The sequence below is a fragment of the Asterias rubens genome, chromosome 11 (genome assembly GCF_902459465.1).
Source record: "Asterias rubens chromosome 11, eAstRub1.3, whole genome shotgun sequence".
Classification (NCBI taxonomy): Eukaryota; Metazoa; Echinodermata; class Asteroidea; order Forcipulatida; family Asteriidae; genus Asterias; species Asterias rubens.
The window spans coordinates 4134784-4157152 of NC_047072.1; the positions used below are offsets into that span (position 1 = coordinate 4134784).

At 38.6% G+C, this 22369-nt stretch overlaps 1 protein-coding gene across 1 annotated transcript in view; it reads right to left on the bottom strand.

Annotated features, from left to right (window-relative positions):
- The window catches only part of LOC117296357 (importin subunit alpha-7-like), a 46805-nt gene that overhangs the window by 16022 nt on the left and 8414 nt on the right, over nucleotides 1-22369 (bottom strand). Inside the window, exons 2-7 of the mRNA XM_033779236.1 lie at nucleotides 16947-17085; nucleotides 4650-4727; nucleotides 3231-3327; nucleotides 2826-2917; nucleotides 1947-2078; nucleotides 1541-1629 (exon numbers count right to left, since the gene is read on the bottom strand). Coding sequence (XP_033635127.1) covers nucleotides 1541-1629; nucleotides 1947-2078; nucleotides 2826-2917; nucleotides 3231-3327; nucleotides 4650-4727; nucleotides 16947-17075 — 617 coding nt within the window. The 5' untranslated portion in view covers nucleotides 17076-17085. The remainder of the gene's footprint in view (nucleotides 1-1540; nucleotides 1630-1946; nucleotides 2079-2825; nucleotides 2918-3230; nucleotides 3328-4649; nucleotides 4728-16946; nucleotides 17086-22369) is intronic.

Here is a 22369-nt window from a genome sequence, read left to right on the forward strand (position 1 = left end):
CAACAATTTATGAAAAAACAAAGCTGTGTAAATTTGGCCTCAATCGATCATATAAGTCGCACAAAAATAAGGAAAAAACAAACATCCTTTTTGCAGAAATTTGTGTGCTTTTGGATTCCTGAGAAAGACTTCAGATTCAATTATTGAAATGAGAAATCATGTTTCTATCAAAAACTACATTACTTCAGAGGGAGTCGTTTCTCACATTGTTTCATACAATCAACAGCTCCCCATTGCTCGTTACCAACTAAAGATTTTGTGCTGATGGATATTTTGGGTAATTACAAACCATGTCCAGGGGTAGATTTCACAAAGAGTAAAGACTGGTCTTGAGTTACTCATCCTAACTTAGGACTAGCCGCACTTTTTTTACATCTACTAGGACTAGTCCCAAGTCATTACTCTTTGTGAAACCGACCCTAGTGCCTTTAAGAGAACACACTGAGCTTAAAAATTCCGTCCAAAACACAAACTACAGGCCTTGACTTATTATACAAACAATAATAGCCAGTTTTTATTTAGCCCTTTTCACACCCGAGGGCTTCTCAAAGCTCTTCCAACATTATTACCCCTGGTCACAGGGCCTTAATCATTCCTTAAACCATCTCAGCTCCCTGGGGAGTATGCAGCCTGTGCAACAATTATTTGCGACTAAATTATTACTCAGCTAAACCATTAACAAGAACAATCTCTCCCCTTACAGTTACCCATTTACCCCTGGGTGCATAAAGGACGGGGAAAACAGGCACTCTGAGCTGCCTGCAAGCAGACTGGTGCTGTGCGAACCGTCTCATGGGGTGAAGCTAAGGGGAAGACAGAGGTTGAGCTATGTCAGTGTCTTGATGAGAGATGCTGGGGAAGAGACCACTACAGAGTTGGCTGCCTGCATAAAGGACGGGGAAAACAGGCACTCTGAGCTGCCTGCAAGCAGACTGGTGCTGTGGGAACCGTCTCATGGGGTGAAGCTAAGGGGAAGACAGAGGTTGAGCTATGTCAGTGTCTTGATGAGAGATGCTGGGGAAGAGACCACTACATAGTTGGCTGCCTGCATAAAGGACAGGAAAAACAGGCACTCTGAGCTGCCTGCAAGCAGACTGGTGCTGTGGGAACCGTCTCATGGGGTGAAGCTAAGGGGAAGACAGAGGTTGAGCTATGTCAGTGTCTTGATGAGAGATGCTGGGAAAGAGACCACTACAGAGTTGGCTGCCTGCATTAAGGACAGGAAAAACAGGCACTCTGAGCTGCCTGCAAGCAGACTGGTGCTGTGGGAACCGTCTCATGGGGTGAAGCTAAGGGGAAGACAGAGGTTGAGCTAATTCGATGTCCTGAGGAGAGATGCTGGGACAGAGACCATAACAAAGTTTGCTGCCTGCAAAAAGGACAGGGAAGATTGGAGATGCCGCCGGGGGTTCCCATCCACGTGATGCCACCTGTGGGCGACATGATTATGAATCTGACTATTGTACCCTTCTGTCCTCCCTTTGGTTTCATTGATTCACTAATCTAAACCAGACACCATCTTTAATAGATTCATACTTACTGTAATAATGGCATAATGATTCCACTATCAATAACAAAGTCTCTGCAGTCTGGACTATCTCCTGCAATGTTACCAAGAGCCCATACAGCCTGTACAAAAACATAATCAAATATAGGGTTATAGACAAATGTATCATTATAAAAAAGGTATACTGACCAGAAACTTGTGTTTGACCATGACATAAGGTACTGCATGAAACAGTCTCAGATCTCTCATGTTCTGTACTAGTGTCAAATTTGTCAACTCCGCTTGCGTTTTTTTTTATTTTTGACACCTTCAAAAATTGTGCGCATGCATACATTTGTACACACTGGACAGTACAAAAAACTTGCGGGGGACTCAAAAATTTTGGTTGACCTCATCAGGCTGGTGAGTGAAAACAAAACAATGGGAAACCCTGACTCACCTGTTCTTGAACATCTTCAAAGTCTGAGTTGAGCAACTGGATAAACAATGGGACAGCTCCAGCCTCTATAACACAGCGTGTCTGTAGGGATGTACCTGATGCTATATTAGTTAGAACCCATGCAGCTTCAAACTAGATAAAATAACAACACAAAACAATGGTTACGAAATCGAACATTAAACGGAATTTCACACACATTGGAGACATTGTTACCCAAGGTTTCTGGAGACACACCTTTTGTACTAACATTGATTGTGTAGTGCAATGCATAAACTTACATTCCAAGAATAACGGGTTTATACACGTAGAGCAATACAAATTTACCCAGTCTGTTTCCCCTGTGGGATATCACTTTATATCTGAAATCCGAATTACATTCTCTTACACCTCAAGGATATCCTTTATTAATAATTTAGGGCTAAATAAATATCTCAGTTGGTAGACCACCAAATTAACACAGAGGTCACAGGTTCAAATCTGGTTCTAGTAAATTTTTCTTTGTTTAACCCACATACATGTAGATACTTCAAAACCCAGACTTGAGAAATGAACCAAAATGTCGAACATTGCTAAAAAATAACAAACAATAAGATAAACCAATGGCAAGACACTGGGTGGTAGTGACCCCACAATAGAGAGATCCAGTAGGCTCTGCTCTGTGTGAGCAAGAACACGCATGTCAGACCTTAGTGTCGGACCTTCGTTGCGTTGTGGTTGCGTTGTGATGGGGCGGAGCTTAATGGATCGGTCTATTCAGGAATTAGCACACATGTACTAGTAATATTAGTGACAACCTTGAGACAGTGTTTTGGCCAATCAACAAGGCATGTTATAAACATCTTGTGTGTTTTTTGCCACCCCTAATCATTTGGTACTTACTTGTAGCGTGCTGTTGCTATCATTTTGTAGAAACTCAACAAATCTTGGTACAATTCCTGTGTGAATGACTTCATCTATGGGCGGATTGGGTTCTGTCAATCAAGCAGTTATTTAAAGTAATAATAAATAATAATAATAGTCGCTCACTGATGCTAAAGGGGCTTTAACATACAATATTTTCCTGCAAGGTATTGCATGGGTTAGCAGGGAAAATGTCTGTGAGCGTGTGTACTCCACGTTACTAAGCCATTCTTTGCTTTACACATCTAGCCCAGAAATTTGGCGCTTGCCAGTGAACGGAGAATGGTGATTGTAAGCGCAGAATTTGGCGGTAAGCAGTGCCATGGAATCGGGGCCCTGATCAGGTTGCATGCCTGTAAAATAAAGTGTGATTATAAAATGTACCTTTTGAGAGCAATTTTCTAAACTTTTGTGTAGCGGCAAGTTGTTGGGTGACATCATCACTCATCAAAGCTTGAACCATATCTGGACTGACAAAGCCCTGTAAAAAAACAACAACAACAATAATAATACAAAGTAAGATTTGAATCTTTGCATGGTGTGTAACAATACTGTTAAAAACAATAACAGTAACCATGGCTTCTTGTGTAGCAGCGCTCAAATCCATCAATCAGCGTGACGCTCATAGTGCTTGAACTTAGCTCAACATACCTTGGAGGTTATGCTGCAAGGAAAGTTGAGCTAAGTTTTGAAGTAATAGACTTTTCCTTTACATAGCACCATACGTTTTGAAGTAATAGACATTTTCCTTTACATAGCACCCTACGTTTTGAAGTATTAGACATTTTCCTTTACATAGCACCCTACATTTTGAAGTAATAGACATTTTCCTTTACGTAGCACCCTACGTTTTGAAGTAATAGACATTTTCCTTTACGTAGCCCCCACGTTTTGAAGTAATAGACATTTTCCTTTACGTAGCACCCTACGTTTTGAAGTAATAGACATTTTCCTTTACATAGCACCCTACGTTTTGAAGTAATAGACATTTTCATTTACATAGCACCCTATGTTTTGAAGTATTAGACATTTTTCTTTACGTAGCCCCCTACGTTTTGAAGTAATAGACATTTTCCTTTACGTAGCACCCTACGTTTTGAAGTAATAGACATTTTCCTTTACATAGCACCCTACGTTTTTAAGTAATAGACATTCTCATTTACATAGCACCCTATGTTTTGAAGTATTAGACATTTTCCTTTACATAGCACCCTACGTTTTGAAGTACTAGACAGTTTCATTTACATAGCACCCTATGTTTTGAAGTAATAGACATTTTCCTTCACATAGCACTCTACGTTTTGAAGTAATAGACATTTTCCTTTACATAGGCCTATAGCACCATTTGAAAGAATAAAGCAATCATTGTTTTAAAAGCATCTTGGTTAAGGACACAAAGTGCAACGACAATGACTCAAACCCACACTGATCAAAAACACCAGCAACCCACACTCTGCTGATCAGAAACACCAGAACTTCAATCTGGCGCTTTTATCCCCTCGGCCAAGACATGCCAATTATCCCCTTGGCCAAGAAATTTGTGAAAAACAGTTTTAAACGCACTAAGCAGAACTGCCAACATTTGCATCTTGAAATCAGGGAGATTTGTACAACAATCAGGGAGATATTTAACAAAAGTAACTCAAGTAACTCAAATGACTGCAATTGCATCACATACCTGCAAATCCCCAACTCTTGTATATATCCTGCTTACAAATAACCAAATAGACAGACAGACAGACAGACAGACAGACAGACAGACAGACAAACAAACAGAACAAAGAGATGCCTTCTAATGTTTACCTGTGTAGAGGTGATAAGGCTATCTTGATGAGATGACTCATTCTCAAGTAGAATATCAACATTCCGTCTCTTGAAAATCTGGATTTAATAAAAGGAACAATAAAACAAACACCAACATTACAGAAAGTTGATTATCTTTGTTCAAACCAAATAATATTTGTCGTTAATGCTAATGAGCTCGATAAATGTAAAGTTTACAGCAATATATTCTAAAGGTGTCAAACGATTTCAAACTTTGCAGGTCAAGGAACACATGTTATATACGTAGAATAATCAATCAGACCCCCTCACTGCACCCTAGTCCCTAAAAGCTGGCAGAGATATAAATTTTTGAGAGGAAAACACCAACAACAATTATTTTTCCCCAAAATCGGGAAACCAATCATCATTGTGCCAACAATGGTGACACAAGTAATGAAACATATTGAATTATTGTCAAAATAAATAACTTTATTTATAATGGTAGAACAATACGGAAATTATACATTTTAAAGTTGTTGTTTTCCTACAAAAAATGGTGAAAACTTTTTTTTTTAAATTGTAAGAATATTTTATATTAATCATTTAGAACTTAGTGAAGTTAACCGTTGTGGGAAGTTTCATAAGAATCCCTTGAGTATTTTGTAAAATACGATCGGGAGGGGGGATGCAGTGTTCTCCACACACGTGTTTTGGGAGGGTGGACCGCCCTCCTAAAATTTAGGCCGCAAAAATAAGATCAAACGAGTACCTGACAAGCCAAAACCGACTTCAAAACTACAGCATCAGAAATGCGATCCTAAACAAACATTAAAACACGATGTTCACACGGCCACATGGTTCGTATAATAATAATAATAATAAAATAATAATAAGACTTGTAATGCGCACATATCCACCCTGCTGGGTGTTCAAGGCGCAGTAAAACCAAAAACAAAACAAAAACAAAACACAACACAAAGAAAAACAAACACAACAAAATTAGTCATTGAAAACCTGTGACATAAGATAAGTTTTGAGAAGAGACTTGAATTTTGCAGTACAAAGACAAGATCGAAGATTAAGTGGTAGAGAGTTCCAGATGCGTGGCGCGGCTGAAGAAAAAGACCTGTCACCCCATGAGTGTCGAGACTTGGGTTCAATGAGGAGAAGCATAGAACTTGATCGAAGATTCCTTGATGGAGTGTAAACTTGAAGCAGTTCAGAAATATAGTGTGGAGCCTTGCCATTGAGCATCAGCTTGAAGATGATTCGTTGAGAGATAGGGAGCCAGTGTAGTTGTTTCAGAATGGGGGTGATAGAACACGATTTTCTAGACAGTGTCACAATGCGGGCAGCAGTATTTTGGAGCCGTTGAAGTCTGGAAATCTGGTTGTTAGGAAGACTGTAGAGTAGAGCATTGCCGTTGTCAAGACGAGAAGTAACAAATGCGTGAATGACCTTTTCAGTGGCACTTTTGTCCAAGTACTTGCGAATCTTACCTATATTCCTGATGTGATATGATGATAAACGAACAATGTTGTTGATGTGTGGCTGAAGTGTCATTGATGAATCAAAAATAACCCCTAAGTTCCGAGCTTTCAGCGAGGGAGCTATCCGAGCATCACCGATGGAGATGTATGGCACTGAAACCTTAGTTAACTGTTGACGTGACCCAAATAGAAGGAACTCTGTCTTATCATCATTTAACTTCAGGAAGTTTTGTTGTGTCCAACGTCGAATCTCTTGTATGCATTTCTCAAGTCTTGCAATAGATGCATTGGCGTTTTCTTGAGAAGATTTAAACGTGATGTATAGTTGAGTGTCGTCTGCGTACACATGGTAATTCAGATTAAATTTCAGGATGATGTCACGAATCGGTAAAGTGTATAGCGTAAACCACTGCGGGCCGAGTACCGACCCCTGTGGCACAGAGTAGTTCAAAACAACAGGGTCGGATATCACGGTGCCAATACATACATGCTGAGTTCTATTGTAGAGATACGATTTGCACCATGCTAGGGTTGTGTCCTCTATGCCAAGGTGATTCTGGAGCCGAGAGAGAAGGATGTTGTGATCGCCAGTGTCAAAAGCAGCACTCAAGTCTAGCAGGACTAGTGCTGTAAGGTTACCATTGTCCATTGCAGAGAGAATATCGTTGCTCACACGGACTAGTGCAGCCTCGGTCCCATGGAAAGGCTTGTATGCTGACTGGAACACGTCGGACAGGTTGAAAGTATGAATGTGATCAGAAATACGTGATGAAACTACTCGTTCGATGACTTTTCCAAGATATTTTAAGTTTGCAACCGGTCTGTAGTTTTTGAATATCTCCTTGTCCAGGTTTGGTTTCTTGATGAGTGGCCTGATGTAGGAAACTTTGAGGCTATCGGGGAAACAACCGGAACTGAGGGATTCGTTTACAAGCTTAGTGATGTAGGGTACAAAAATATCGATGTTTTGCTTTATCATGGATGTTGACACTGGATTCAGCTCACAGGATTTTGAAGGAGATTTCATAATAACCCTTTGAATCTCAGCAACAGTCGCAGGCTCAAACACAGATAGTTTACACTCTGGTTGAAGTTGTGGCAATGTCTGTGACACGTTGTAAGGGACTGATGAAAATGATGAGCGGATGTCTGAAATCTTGGTGACAAAGAATTTCTGGAACTCATTTGCTAAGTCCTGGTCATTGTAAGTGGATGGAAGGACAGGGGTTTTGGGTTTGAGCAACAACTTACCAATTATCTTGAAAAGCTTCTTTTGATCTCCTGAAGATTCTTGTACTTGAGATGAATAATGGATGATCTTTGCCTGGTTGATCAAATTCCTAACTACTTTACATTGGTTGCGATATTCTTGTCGTTGAATCGCCAATTTGCCATTTTTCCGCCACTTCCGCTCCAGTTGACGACAGATCTTTCTCGCTGTACGAATATCATCATTGAACCAGGAGACTTCAGTTCGGACCTTGACTGATCTCGTTTTCCAAGGTGCGTATTTATCCAAGATGTCACTGACTGTACTCTCATATTGGCTGACGTAGGAATCCAAGCAGTCGTGATCAACTTCTAGATTTGCTAAATGGGAGCCTATGTCACGGAACACTTCGGTAGGATTCACATGTTTCCATTGTCGGCTCTTTATAGTAACGGTTGGGACTTTGGGCTTGCACAGACTCAAGTTAAACATGACTGCATAATGGTCTGATAATCCAGGTAGAATAACAAAGTTTGAGACAATTGGTGGGGAGATTTCACGAGTTATGACAAGGTCTAGGCAATGACCGAGACGATGAGTCGGCTCCTTGATATGCTGGGTAAGACCAAAAGCCTGAAGTAGATGCTTAAACTGGTTTGCATTGGTGTTGTGGATGTCATCAACATGAATGTTAAAGTCGCCTGTGATGATGATTTCCGATGGATGAAGCAGATATTCCAAAATCAAATTCTCAAACTCCCTTAGAAAACTTGAGAAAGTCACATGTTGGCCGTTTGAATCTCTTTCAGGTCTGTATACAATGACAAGGCGAACAGATTTAGAGTTTCCGGAAACTTCAGCATGAAGAGATTCAAAAGTCGTGTACTGGACGTCATTACTTTTCACAGAGACGGATAAAGTAGATCTGTACAGTATTGCAACTCCTCCACCAGTCTTGTGAGGTCTTGGGATGTGATGAAAGTAGTAGCCTGCAGGGGTACACTGACGACATGTTAAGTTGTCGTCTGGTCTCAGCCATGTTTCTGAAACGGCAACAAGGTCCAGATCTTTTTGCAGAACAAAATCAGCAAAATCGTCATACTTGTTACAGATGGACTGTGTGTTTATAACACAAAGGCTGAGTTGAGATTTGGCTGGAGTCACTGGTACTGGAACAGATGGGAGTGTAACTTCGGGTACGGGGGGTTTATGAACAGTTCTACGGCGACCAGCTTTTTTACCACGATGTGTAGGTCGGTAAACAGTGCTGGGATTTACAAAAAGGCCAAGGTTCTGTAATGATAATGTACAGGAAGGCAGCAGAGTTGTAGCACGTGTGGATGGGGCATAACGGAGACTGAGAAGCTTGTTTCGTGAGTAGGAATTTGCAGAGTTTGGACTAGCTTCTGCTGAGTTTGAGTTATTGACACCTTCAGGGCCGGGATTTACAGCAATGTCACCAAAAATCACAATTTCCAAATGAAAAGTGGCTGGGGAGTTGTCATAGTAAGAAACAGGGCATTTCAGATATCTTTGATGGTGGATGAGGCCTAGATGTGTCTTTGGCAGGATCAACCATGCACACATACCATACCATGGAAATACTCACTGCATGCATAGTGCATAAGGGTCTTTCCATGAAGTTGAGGAACAAAATGGTGACATACAGGCCAAAAATTCAAGTTTCTTTGATTTTGAAGAAAGACTCACATTTGGATAGCTGATTGTTTATACTTCACAAAAAAAAAAATGAAAATGATAACATTGACAGACAAACAATAATTAGGCACCGAATATAGTGAAGACTAGAAGGTTCTGGATGTAACATTGGAAACTATTTTTATTTTAGTTGAAGCTATCAGAACATATAGAAAATTTATTTCATCATCGAAAGGTTATGCAGTAATTGAGGTTGGGTGAACCTTTCATAAAAAAAAATTTAAAAAAAGAATTTGAGACTCCCATTGCCCAAAACATTTTGTTGTCGTTTACAATCAAAGTATTTTCTTGTCTTGTTCCAACCAAACTAAAACAAAGTTTTTATACATCATAAACCTTAACACTTCTGTGTTTGATAATTTCATTTATTAATTTTCACATAACAGTCGATCCATATTAAGACAGAAATTACCAGAAAATTAATTAGTGTTTTAACTGACGCAAGTATAGAAAGAGTTAATGAAGAGGTTGTGGATGTAACAGGAAACCGTTTCCCATTACATCCAAACCACATCATACATCATGTATAGTTTTCAGTTTTACCAGCTAAACATCAACTCCCAAAAACTTTTCCTTTCAACACGAGAGTAATTATAATCTGGGAAACATTTTTTATTTTAGATATAGTATGTATATCAGTGATTCTGTGCAAAATATCTGCCAACACAACACACCTATGTTATTATCGTTAAGGAATTCACAGGGCGTGGATGTAAAACAAAACCATGTGTAGTATAAAGGCAATGATTTGTTGGACTAAGCACCCTACTACACTGTACATGTATAATTAGAAACACACTTTTTATGGGAACATTAACAAATGCAAGTACAGCGTCAGTTTATGAAGAAGGTGTGGATGTAACGGGAAACCGTTTCCCATTACATGTACATCCAAATCTAATCGTATGCAGTTTATAAGTTAAAAGTCAGAAACAGTTTTTAGCCAAGATGCATTGGGTCATCAGTCTGTCTGTGCAAAATATATGCCAACATAACCCACATTTTTTAGTTAGATATACATGTGTAGTATGTATATCAGTGATTCTGTGCAAAATATCTGCCAACACAACACACCTTTGTTATTATCGTTAAGGAATTCACAGGGCGTGGATGTAAAACAAAACCATGTGTAGTATAAAGGCAATGATTTGTTAGACTAAGCACCCTATTAATAAGAAACACACTTTTTATGGGAACATTAACAAATGCAAGTACAGCGTCAGTTTATGACGAAGGTGTGGATGTAACGGGAAACCGTTTCCCGTTACATGTACATCCAAATCATACCGCATGCAGTTTATTAGTTAAAAGTTACTGTTCGTTTGTGCCAGACAACTTTTGCTGAGCGTGAGACATGTCAAATTGAGAAAACATACGAGAACCAATAAATGTAAGTGACTCTTTGAGCACACAAATAATATCTAATATAGGGTGAACAAAAAAAACTTCCTCTCCAGGCGGCCACGTGTACAGGTTGTTATGGCTGTTGCTTTGCATCATGTATGAAAGCACAAACTGGTCCGCTGGAAGAATGTTAATGACCTGCAAAAAAGAATGTAAAAAATGAAGATATCAACAAAACATTGCAAAGAAATCACACATGACTGAAGCTTGGCATTTTAAGGTAAGTATTTTATATTCCATTTTTTTCAGTCACTGCAAATTTATGATTGTCAATGAAATAAAACGAAATCAAACTTAACTTAAAATTAAATAAACTTCCATTTCACTAGATTATACAAAATAAATTTACCTTTGCGATATGCATCTTCTTCGTCATTTGCTTCCCCACACAGGAGACCTGCACTGCCACAAAATCATTTATTGCGATGCTGGATGCCGTGTCGGATACGGTGTCGGATGGGTTGCTGGATGCGTTGCCCAATCTGATGCTGGGTGCACTGCTGGATGCGTTGCCGACTGCATTGCTAGATGCAATGTGGATTGCAACACTGGATGAGATGCTGGAAGCAGTCGGTGTTGAGTCGGTTGGGAGGTTGTACTCAAGAACTGCATCAAGGGAAAAAAAGCATGGCTCATTAGTCAGTTGTATGTTAATTGTGCATTTTTCTATTGTTTTAATCGAACAGTCTTTTAATTGGAATAATTAATTTGTGATACATATGAAATGAATTTAATAAAACATTGGCTGAAAACATTTTTGTGATTTTGATATATAAGTTTTAGGTCCTACCTTTCGGTGGTCTGGTGAAAATGACAGATTTCTGCATTTTGTCCACATAGTCTTCATTCACACACCCACTTTCAGCAGAGGCAAGGCAAGAGTGACAAAAACATGACAAGTTTCTTGTCATTACAGCTCCGTCTGGTGTGCCCTTGATGGAATGCAGCTTCCTAGTTCCTTTTAGTGTCTTCAAATCGACTTTATCGTGTCCTCGAAGATGGTCGATTTCCTCCACATAAAACACAGAGCGCTGGAAATGGAGGCATTTGCCATTCACAGGCTGCTTGGAGATCAGTTTGGAGAAGTTAAAAAGATCCTTAGCATTATTGATGATAAACTCTCCCCCAATCACGGCTTGAGATGCCTGGGGCTTGACAACAGCTGATTCTCCATCACTTGGACCCTTACCATGACGTGATCCAAAAAAATGGTAGATGATTGGTATTCCAAACGTTGCCTTGGACATTGCTACATCAAGAAAGGGCCCCTTACTCTTGTATTGACAGGAGGCACCATCCGAAAATCTTAAAATCTGTTGTAGGGGCCCCAATTTGGAAGCCAGGTGCTTTACGGCTAGAGATGTGAAATGATGAACCGCATGATAATCGTGTTTTTTGTCGGGCGTGATGAAAACTAACGACTCTTCCATAGTGCTGACATTGCAGTGAGGGCAGTTATAATAACAAACAATGGGATGAATGGTGGCGCTGGAATGGTTCCAGTGGGCGGACTGAATTTCATCTTGACAGATGCACATGAAATTCTCTGCAAAGTCTTGCACCATCACCACAGTTCCACATGGGACTTCTCCTTCAATGAGGTTTGAAAATTGACGGTTTTGCCAAGATGCATTAAAAAGGTGCTGACTGATGGACATTACCTCCTTTTTCAATTCTATGAGGCATTCTGAGACAGTTCCTGACTCTTTAACAAGTTCCTGCTTGACAGTATCCTTACCATTTACTTCTATGGAGATTTTTTTCCACATACGCCATGAAATTTCTTTGCTTTCATGTTTTTGGATTACATTTTCTAGATGTAAATCTAAGTTGTTGACTCCACACTTGGTACATTTTCTTCCAATGCATTCTCTTTTGTTGTACTTTTTGTTGTTCTCTTTTGCACACATGGTGAGACGGGAAACCCCATAGACTCCCTGGAATGGTGATTTCAGCTGGTGAACATTACAAATTTTATTCAAAGCAGCAACTTAAAGCTCAATGTTGGAACAGTATTCACACAAACATCCACGAAATTTGATAGCACCAACAGGTTTTATGTGCTTGGGTCGCAGGGCAAAGAATTTCTTTAAACCGATTTTCAGGGTAGGATGCATCTCCTTAAAATCTTCGAAGAGTAATGCAATGGGTCTTTGTAGAAACCCGGTTTTCTTCAGTGTTTTCTTTGATATCAGTTTCTTGTCTGGTAGTACAACCGCACACTGTTCATAGAACTTGATCACATGGTTCTTGGTTGTTTCACTGACTGCTCTTTTACTTGCTTTTTTTGTTGTGGAGAGGGTTAACGTTCTCGATGAAACATTGAAATGCCTGCAGACCTTACGCTGAAGCCTGTATTTCTTCATCACTGCCAGGGACTGTATGAGGAGACGTTTCTTCACGGAATCTTCTTTCGTCCTACTGGTTTTCATTGACCGTAGCTGATCGGTGAGAGAGCTGGAAATAACTTTCTGCATTTTATTGTCTCCACCTTCAAAACCCAAGCTTTCCAGTGCTGCCTTCTTTTTGGGGCTTGCCTTTTCTAGAATGTCAACAATTGTACCAGCAAATTTTGTTGGAGACTTTGGTAGGCCTTTTAAGGCTCTTGATCTGGACTTTCGCTTGGCTGCATGGGTCCTCTCATCTTCAAAATTTTGTCCGATTTGTAACTCAGCTTCTTCCTCTAATTGTTTTTGTCTTTCCTCTAATTGCCTTTGCTCTTTCTCATTCTTTTCTTTTCTTTGTGCCTCTTCCTTCTTCAACCGTTGATATTCCAGTAATTCTATTTTCTCATGTAATCGCTTCTCCCTTCTCTTCCTGTTTACCTCGTCTATTTGTTTGTTAGTCATCATTGCTTGCTTGGCCCTCTTTCTCTGTCTATCTTTTGCTCTCTTCTCTTCTAATCTTTTATCATCTGCTCTTGTAGTTATAGACCTTTTCCCCCTTGGTGCATTTGTTGATGATTCTTGGGATCTTAGTTTTCTTTCCTTGTCCTTCTGCCTTTTTATCCTCATCCTTAGTTTGCTCTGATTGTTCAAATGAACCCTTTGATCTTCATTTAGATTGGCCCTGTAGAGTCTTGATTTAAGGGCATCTTTTTGGCAAAATTGGTGGTACATATCAGGGTTATTTTTTAAACGTTCCCTGAACTTCAAACTTTTCATTGCAGATTTAGAAGGTGGGACCCTTGGCAGTGAGACAGATTTGTTTTGCTGGCGAGGCGAAATGCGTAACCTCAGTGGTGGAGGCATCTTGCTGTTACAAATAAAGAAAACAATAAATGTACAAACTTATCAACAGTTTTTATACGTCCACTGTCTGACTGTACTACTTTTCTACCCCAGTCCGAGTTTTTTACAACGCATTTTTTACATTTTGACATTATTTGGCGTATTTGGGGTCAAAGTGAATGCTCACATGTTTCGGAACTGGGCGTTCGGAAAATCATAGCAAATTTGCCTGGGGCGCTAGTAGGACCAAAAATGTAAAGAGTACAGCTTATCAATTACTGTATGGGTATACCACTAACTATACAATTTACAAATTAAATGCCCTACAAAAAGTACAAGATTCACAACTCTAGTCTATGGTCTTTATAATAATAATAATAATAATATTTCATTCTTATATAGCGCATTACATCAACAAAAAATCTCAATGCACTTTAAATAATTATTTAAAAAAACTGGTAATCAATTAAAATAATGATGATTGTGATTGAATGATTTAAAAGAAAAAAAAGAAAAAAAACATAGAGTGTAAAAGAATAGCTCAAAAATCCATAAATTAAAAGACCATAAATTAAAAGACCTCTATAAAATAAATCTACTTTAGGCTCACCTGAGGTACGTAGGAGATGGTGGTACGACTGTGTCACATAAAGAAATTTTCGGCTGAAATCTGAACCGATGTCGAAACAACAACAAACAAATTTCTGTTGTGTGTCGATCCTCGTGGAGCGCGTTATTGGATTTTGCACAATCTGCCGACTGCGCTCTGATGATCAAGCAGCTCCTTAGCAAATTGTGCGCAATCTGAAGATTGTGCAAATCCAAGAATACGCTCCATGAGGATTGACGCACAACAGAATTCCCCAGAAATTTGTTTGTTGTTGTTTCAACATCGGTTCAGATTTCTTTATGTGACACAGTCGTACCACCATATTAATCGGAAACATTTCCTGCGTACCCCAGGTGCGTTTATATAACTACATGTAGAGCAGTTCTGTGTGTTTTGTGTGTACATTGGTCATGATGAATCATGTTGTTCTACCTCCATCCATTCCATGGTCAATCTAAAATGTGAAAAAATGCGTTGTTGGGTCCATCCAGTAAATCAAACTAAATTCCAGCCCATCGTTTACAAGAACACAAACAAAAACTAACAAAAGTCAAGAAACGTGTGTTACCTGGTGTATTTCGGCTACGTATTAGTAGATTAACTTGGGGTTTGCAGCATCATGCAACAGCCCTTCCACCAAGTGCAGACGACCTGACGACGAAAAAGCGTTTTCGAAATCTTTCCCTCGAAAATCAACACTCGGAAATATGTGTGTTTTCCATGTGTTTTCGTAGTGTAGTGCCTGATTTCTGCACGCGCGTGACCGTCCTTGTATCGAGACGAAGAACACGACACTCCACAGTCGAAACGATTTATACAATGGTACTTTTATGAATCGCTAAAACAATTATATTTGATTTTTGTACTAATAAACCGCCGAAAAATATGACAAACATAAACGGATAAAGGCTGCTTAATGTGTGAACATTTAACTCTTCAAATGTATAACTCTTCAAATTAATATTGAAATTTCGTTCGGTTAACTCCCATAATGCACCCCTTAAAAGATAATGGTACGGTCTCATAGCTTTGGCTCTGGGGACGTAACTTGGAAGCCGTCGGCATGTTGACCAGTAGATTAATTGAGAAACGATTTTGACATGAAAACATACGATTAAAACATTGACTAATCTTTATAATAATGTGTTTATGTTCGTTTACATAACTGATGACAGACAATAACAAATATGAAATGTTATCAAATATTTTTCTATTTTAAAACCACATTGGACATAACAATCGTTTCGGACGTATCGTCTGGAAGCCAATCATTACAGACGTTTATTTTCACAAATAACAATGTTGCATGTGTATGTGAGCAACGGGATTTCCCAGAAGATCGCCAGGGGTTATGGAATACTCAATTTTTGTTTAGGGGACTTTTTGTTATTATTTAGCGAACACCTGAAGGGTCGGACGTAACAAGAAGTTTGCGGAAGCCAAGTAGGCTTTCAGTAACAAGAACCATTCAAACTTTATGTTCAAAATTAAACTGCAGATTTCCGATCCACAGTAAGATGCACAAGCTTTAAGTTGATGAATTGATACAATAACATTTTAAAAAGTCGTTTCATAGAGGTTGATTTTTATCTCCCGTTACGGACGTAACAGTGGCGTTTCTGGTGGAAACCATGTGATACGTCCAGAACTATAAACTTAATGGGCCGCGCCCTTCATAAACTTTTCTAATCTCGCATTTTTTTTTTTTAATTACAAAGATCGTTGATTTAGCAGTATGATTATATAGGAAAAACAAAATTAATCATTTATAAAAGATAGTAGTTTTTCTGTAATAAAACTTCAAAACTCTTGTCACAATTAATTACACTTTTTGTCGTCAGAAACCACAAAATAACACATTTTTTCCCCAAAATGTGTGAACTCAGTTTCATTTAAAAAATATTTAAATACACCTACATATATGATCTTTCTTTTGTGGGAAGGAAAATACTTCAATAATTGAACATCATTGTGAATTGGAGGTTTGTTTTATGAAATATGGGATAACAACAGGTGTTGCTCAACTTCGTGGAAAGACCCATAACAGTCCGCAGGCGTGTGCGATGCGGGGCAAAGTTCATTGATAATTATTGTTCTGTGTGGTTGAATCTCAATGATTTTAATGCAAACGAAGTTCTTAACTACGGAACCGCTAATCACTAATTCACGAAAATGTTTTTTGATGGAAAAAGTATTATTTAGGGCCACCATTTGGGGATAAGATCTTCCAAAAATGTTGATATTTTTTCCGTTTTGAAAATTGCACATGAAGGCCGTCCAATCACCCGCTTTCTAAATTCCGAAATTCCTACACTGACTGTGCGTGCAGCATGCGGATCATCCCTTTGAGGTTATTGGCCCACCGCACAAAGCAAAATATATAATTTGTATGCTTTGATTTAGTTTTTAAAATAGGGTTGTTTCGACTGAAATGGATTTCAAAGAATAGGTAGCGCCGTCGGGCCCTGGGATATATTACATTATTTTTAAGAAAAGGTTTTTCTCAAGCATTTGTTACTTTCACGTCTGATGACATCATATAAAAATAGGCGCCATTTTGATTACATCATATCAACGAGCACAATTTTAATAACGTCATGCCGCCCTCCTAAAAAAAAAGTCTGTGGAGAACACTGAGAGGGGGTTCAATTTCTGACTGTATTCTTGACATACCTGCTCTTCCCGCTTCTGCTTTCGAAGCTGAACTCCTTCTTCCTCTCGTCGTTTGCGCAGTTCATCCAATCCCAACGCCTTGTTCTTATACATATGGAAGTGACCTTTGTTTTGGTTAGAGCTTGCCATAGTTGCTGTACTATAATAGAATACAAAAAAATACAAGAATTTACGTATATTGGGTTGCATTTTAATACTGTTCTACAGATCACTATGCACCATGTAGTATTCAGTGTCAATCGCAAACATGTAGGTTGGCACCAGACCTACCAAGTCTCACGCATTAGGCGTGAGACTCACGCATTTGGGCTCTGTCTCACGCTCACACGCACAGCAACCATTTTCTCACGCATTGGGGCCAGACTGGGGAAAAAATAAAAATTAACGACATGCATTGCCAAATCAGTTGAGTCACGCATAGCTGGCCTTTGGACTTGGCATCTCTGTGGCACAATTGTGCACTTTTTAATAAAAAATATCATATTTGCTTTTATTAAAGAGTTACTACTTTTTGTTTTAGGTAGCAAAAATGATTTATAAGTTTGGGTAACTGTGATGATTTGATACTGTTTAATAATGTGTCATTATCATACATGTTGTCATATGGAAAATCTTTTGCAGGAAGGTTGCTCATACTTTAGCTTACCAACCAAGGTTGGAATAATTCACTCCTGATTGTTCATGATGAACTAGTATCATGTGGTGAATACATGAATGAACAGATGATTACAAAGTGATCAATTGTTCTAACCATAACGACTTGTACTTGTACAGTTCCTAGTGGTTAGTTACTTTAAAGACATATGATGTACACATGTACATGTAGGCCTAAAGTACAATGTTAAAAAGTGAAGGCTTGATGGCCATTTTCTTAATAATGAATGCTTACGAGATACAGGTGGAAAATGAACACCCAGGCACCATTTACATGTATCTATTTAATTTATTTACCCAGACAAAACCTTTTCAATATGTCTTCCCTGAACCAATATGAGTACATAACGTGTATATATTGATAAAATCAGCCAAAGGTCAGCCATTCTACCTACATTCTTACTTTCCTTAAAGCTGCCACTCAAGGTACATAAAGGATTAGAAAATACAAAAAATGTAGCAATGGAAAAAGGAACTAAGATTGTTGCTTTGTACACATTAAGCAGAAATCACATCTGGAAGCTTTTTAAAATAGTGTGGCTACGGACAAACTTTTATTTCAAAATAAGGTGCACTTAGATAGATGAGGAACAAGTTTTTGATTTTCACCTCACACGACATGTTTAGTGAATACATCCAGTCGACCAATATTCATGACCATGTCCAGATAGATGAGGAACAAGTTTTTGATTTTCACCTCACACGACATGTTTAGTGAATACATCCAGTCGACCAATATTCATGACCATGTCCAGATAGATCAGGAACAAGTTTTTGATTTTCACCTCACACGACATGTTTAGTGAATACATCCAGTCGACCAATATTCATGACCATGTCCAGATAGATCAGGAACAAGTTTTTGATTTTCACCTCACACGACATGTTTAGTGAATACATCCAGTCGACCAATATTCATGACCATGTCCAGATAGATCAGGAACAAGTTTTTGATTTTCACCTCACACGACATGTTTAGTGAATACATCCAGTCGACCAATATTCATGACCATGTCCAGATAGATCAGGAACAAGTTTTTGATTTTCACCTCACACGACATGTTTAGTGAATACATCCAGTCCACCAATATTCATGACCATGCCCAGATAGATCAGGAACAAGTTTTTGATTTTCACCTCACACGACATGTTTAGTGAATACATCCAGTCGACCAATATTCATGACCATGTCCAGATAGATCAGGAACAAGTTTTTGATTTTCACCTCACACGACATGTTTAGTGAATACATCCAGTCGACCAATATTCATGACCATGTCCAGATAGATCAGGAACAAGTTTTTGATTTTCACCTCCCACGACATGTTTAGTGAATACATCCAGTCCACCAATATTCATGACCATGTCCAGATAGATCAGGAACAAGTTTTTGATTTTCACCTCACACGACATGTTTAGTGAATACATCCAGTCGACCAATATTCATGACCATGTCCAAATAGATCAGGAACAAGTTTTTGATTTTCACCTCACACGACATGTTTAGTGAATACATCCAGTCGACCAATATTCATGACCATGTCCAGATAGATCAGGAACAAGTTTTTGATTTTCACCTCACACGACATGTTTAGTGAATACATCCAGTCCACCAATATTCATGACCATGTCCAGATAGATCAGGAACAAGTTTTTGATTTTCACCTCACACGACATGTTTAGTGAATACATCCAGTCGACCAATATTCATGACCATGTCCAGATAGATCAGGAACAAGTTTTTTATTTTCACCTCACACGACATGTTTAGTGAATACATCCAGTCGACCAATATTCATGACCATGTCCAGGTAGATCAGGAACAAGTTTTTGATTTTCACCTCACACGACATGTTTAGTGAATACATCCAGTCGACCAATATTCATGACCATGTCCAGATAGATCAGGAACAAGTTTTTTATTTTCACCTCACACGACATGTTTAGTGAATACATCCAGTCGACCAATATTCATGACCATGTCCAGATAGATCAGGAACAAGTTTTTGATTTTCACCTCACACGACATGTTTAGTGAATACATCCAGTCCACCAATATTCATGACCATGCCCAGATAGATCAGGAACAAGTTTTTGATTTTCACCTCACACGACATGTTTAGTGAATACATCCAGTCGACCAATATTCATGACCATGTCAGAATGTTGCTTTAAGTTACACCATCATTCTCAAAAGTTTTCTCACAATCAATTTAATCTACTTTTTGGTAAACTTAAACTCACTGCAATGTGCACAACACCTCTTTGTGCATGCCCAGTGAATCTGAGGCACACATGTACATACAATGCGGATTAGTGCACAGTGTATCATTATGTAGTAATGAATACACAGGGAACAACAACTTACATGAATTGCCCCCAAAATTCCATCAATGCTTTCTTGGTTTTTTTTTATTTCCTCCTAAATATTGCCAAACCAGTTCAAATCAGTTAGTGCATTTTTATTTTGCTTGAATTTCTGACCAGCTGATTGGCTGCTGCCCAAGCCAGCTAAAGAAAGTTTTTTTAGGCTGACATCAAATGTGGACACCCAACAGGCCGCCGGATGAGATCTTGGCAACAGTGTTCTAGCCAGAAAAGAATTATAGGGATTATAGGGTGGGAGCATTAAAAAATCTGAAATTGCGAGCGCGAAGCACGACGCCATTACGGCGTGGAGTCCGGGGCCCGCTTTATGTCGTAGATGCCTTGTGGTGCAATCTAAGGCCTTTTCAGAGACATTTCTTGGACCCTTTAATATCATCTGAAATGACTTAAAAGTAATACAAATAATGCAGTCAAAGTTTGTCCACAAAATATGGTTTGGCCCAATTGTGATACTTCTGATACAGATTTTTGTTTAAAGACTAAACAAAATTTAAATGAAGAGGCATTTAAAAAAATCTTTATTGTAGAAATAAGGACTGTTTCCCATCTGTTATCCATTCGATGTATAATTATTTGGTCATAAAGCAGATAATTTAGTTTTTTAAATATTTATTTTAAACAAATGAATAATTAATTAATTTAATCAATTAACAAAAGTGTTAGCAACCAATCAACATATCAAGATTTATTTACGGTAATAATTAATTGTTTGCTCAAAAATTTAAACTGACTAAACAAGTCAACTGACCTTTTTCTTAGTATTTGTAGGTTTGCATTTATAACGTTTTATTATAAGGTGTTTAATTTTTGTAAATAATAATGAATGATATCTTAAAAAACTACTGTATGACACAGGTCAAAGGCAAGTTGTAATCGATGTTTGAAGAAAAAAACATCAACAAAAGACATTGCCATTAATTATTTCCACTGAACAAAAACTGGTGATGGACAAATAAATTCCGTAAGGTTTAATAATTAAGGAGTTAGGAGAAAACAGCAATTTTTTTTTAAACCGATTTCAGATAAAAAAAACTATGAGACATCGATCTTTGCTTTAGCAAGCTACATGTAACTGGCTAGCTGTGCAATTTTATACATGTAGATGAGACTATTCTCCACCAACTTTCGAACAGAAAGAAAACATCGTTTTATCAACTCAGTTTTATTAAAACATGATTAAAATACCTGATATGTGCAAACACTGAACTCAGAAAAAAAGTAGTGCGCAGCGATGGCGATGTTTCAAACAAACTCTACAACGCCTGCAGAATAAAAATCATCACATCAGCGAACTTGAAGTTCCATTTCAAGCAACTGTAGAATGTATGGATGCGGTATAACAACCTTATAATAAGGTTGTCGACAGTGACGTCATGCAACGTCATGTAGGCAAATTCTGAGTCAATGGTTTATGAGATTGGAGGGTGAGATTGGTACCCAAATATCTTATGAACGAAAACGCGTGAAAATTCTCCGCTTTCATACCATGCGTACGTAGGGTTCATGCTGCATGCTGCTTTACACGATGTGGTAATTTTTGAACGCTTTTACGACGCTGTTGTGACAGCGAGACGGTAAGCTACACTGTGAATGTACATCGCGAAAATGTTTTGGATTAAAAAAAATAACAAATAAATAACAGAAAAACACACCAGAAGTTTTTCTGACAAAACGAAAAACAAAGAAAAAACATTCATGATTTTTTTTATTGGCGGTTCCAAAGAGTGTCCGAGCTTTTTGATAGCGTGTCGGCCCGGCACGCTGTTTAATGCCTGGCTAGAACGCTGCTTGGCAATTTGGGAAGGGGAAATAACTGGAAATCAAATCAACTCTGCGCTGTCTGTTACACAATTATTTACAGGAAACCTGTAGAAACTATCATCATCACTAATAAAGTACCGTACAATTAGGGGAAAATCTCTATGTTTTATTCATAAATACCTCAGACAGTTTCGCTTTTCCTATTGGTGGAGAGCGCGTCACGTGGGGGTGTTTAAACCGTTGATAATGACCAGTGTTTATAACCAGTTGTCCGTGCTAGTCTTGATGCAAGAGGTTTCTTGTTACGGGCGATGCAGGCGCTGTTGGTGATTTGGCCGTGCTGTGTGTGAAAGGAAAACCAGCGAATATGCACCAAGACTATACGCGCATGCGCACAAATGGAACCGGAAAACACACGCGTACAGACATCGTACATGTACATTCAACACGTATACATGTACTGAACATACCATGGAGGTGGAAACATACAGAGCTCAAGCACTCGGAAACGAATTAAGTTTTACAGAGTTTATTACTTTATTACGCCTTTTAAAGCCATTGGACCCTTTCGGTAAACAGTGTTGTCCAAGGCCCACACTTTGTGTACCACAACTTCTATA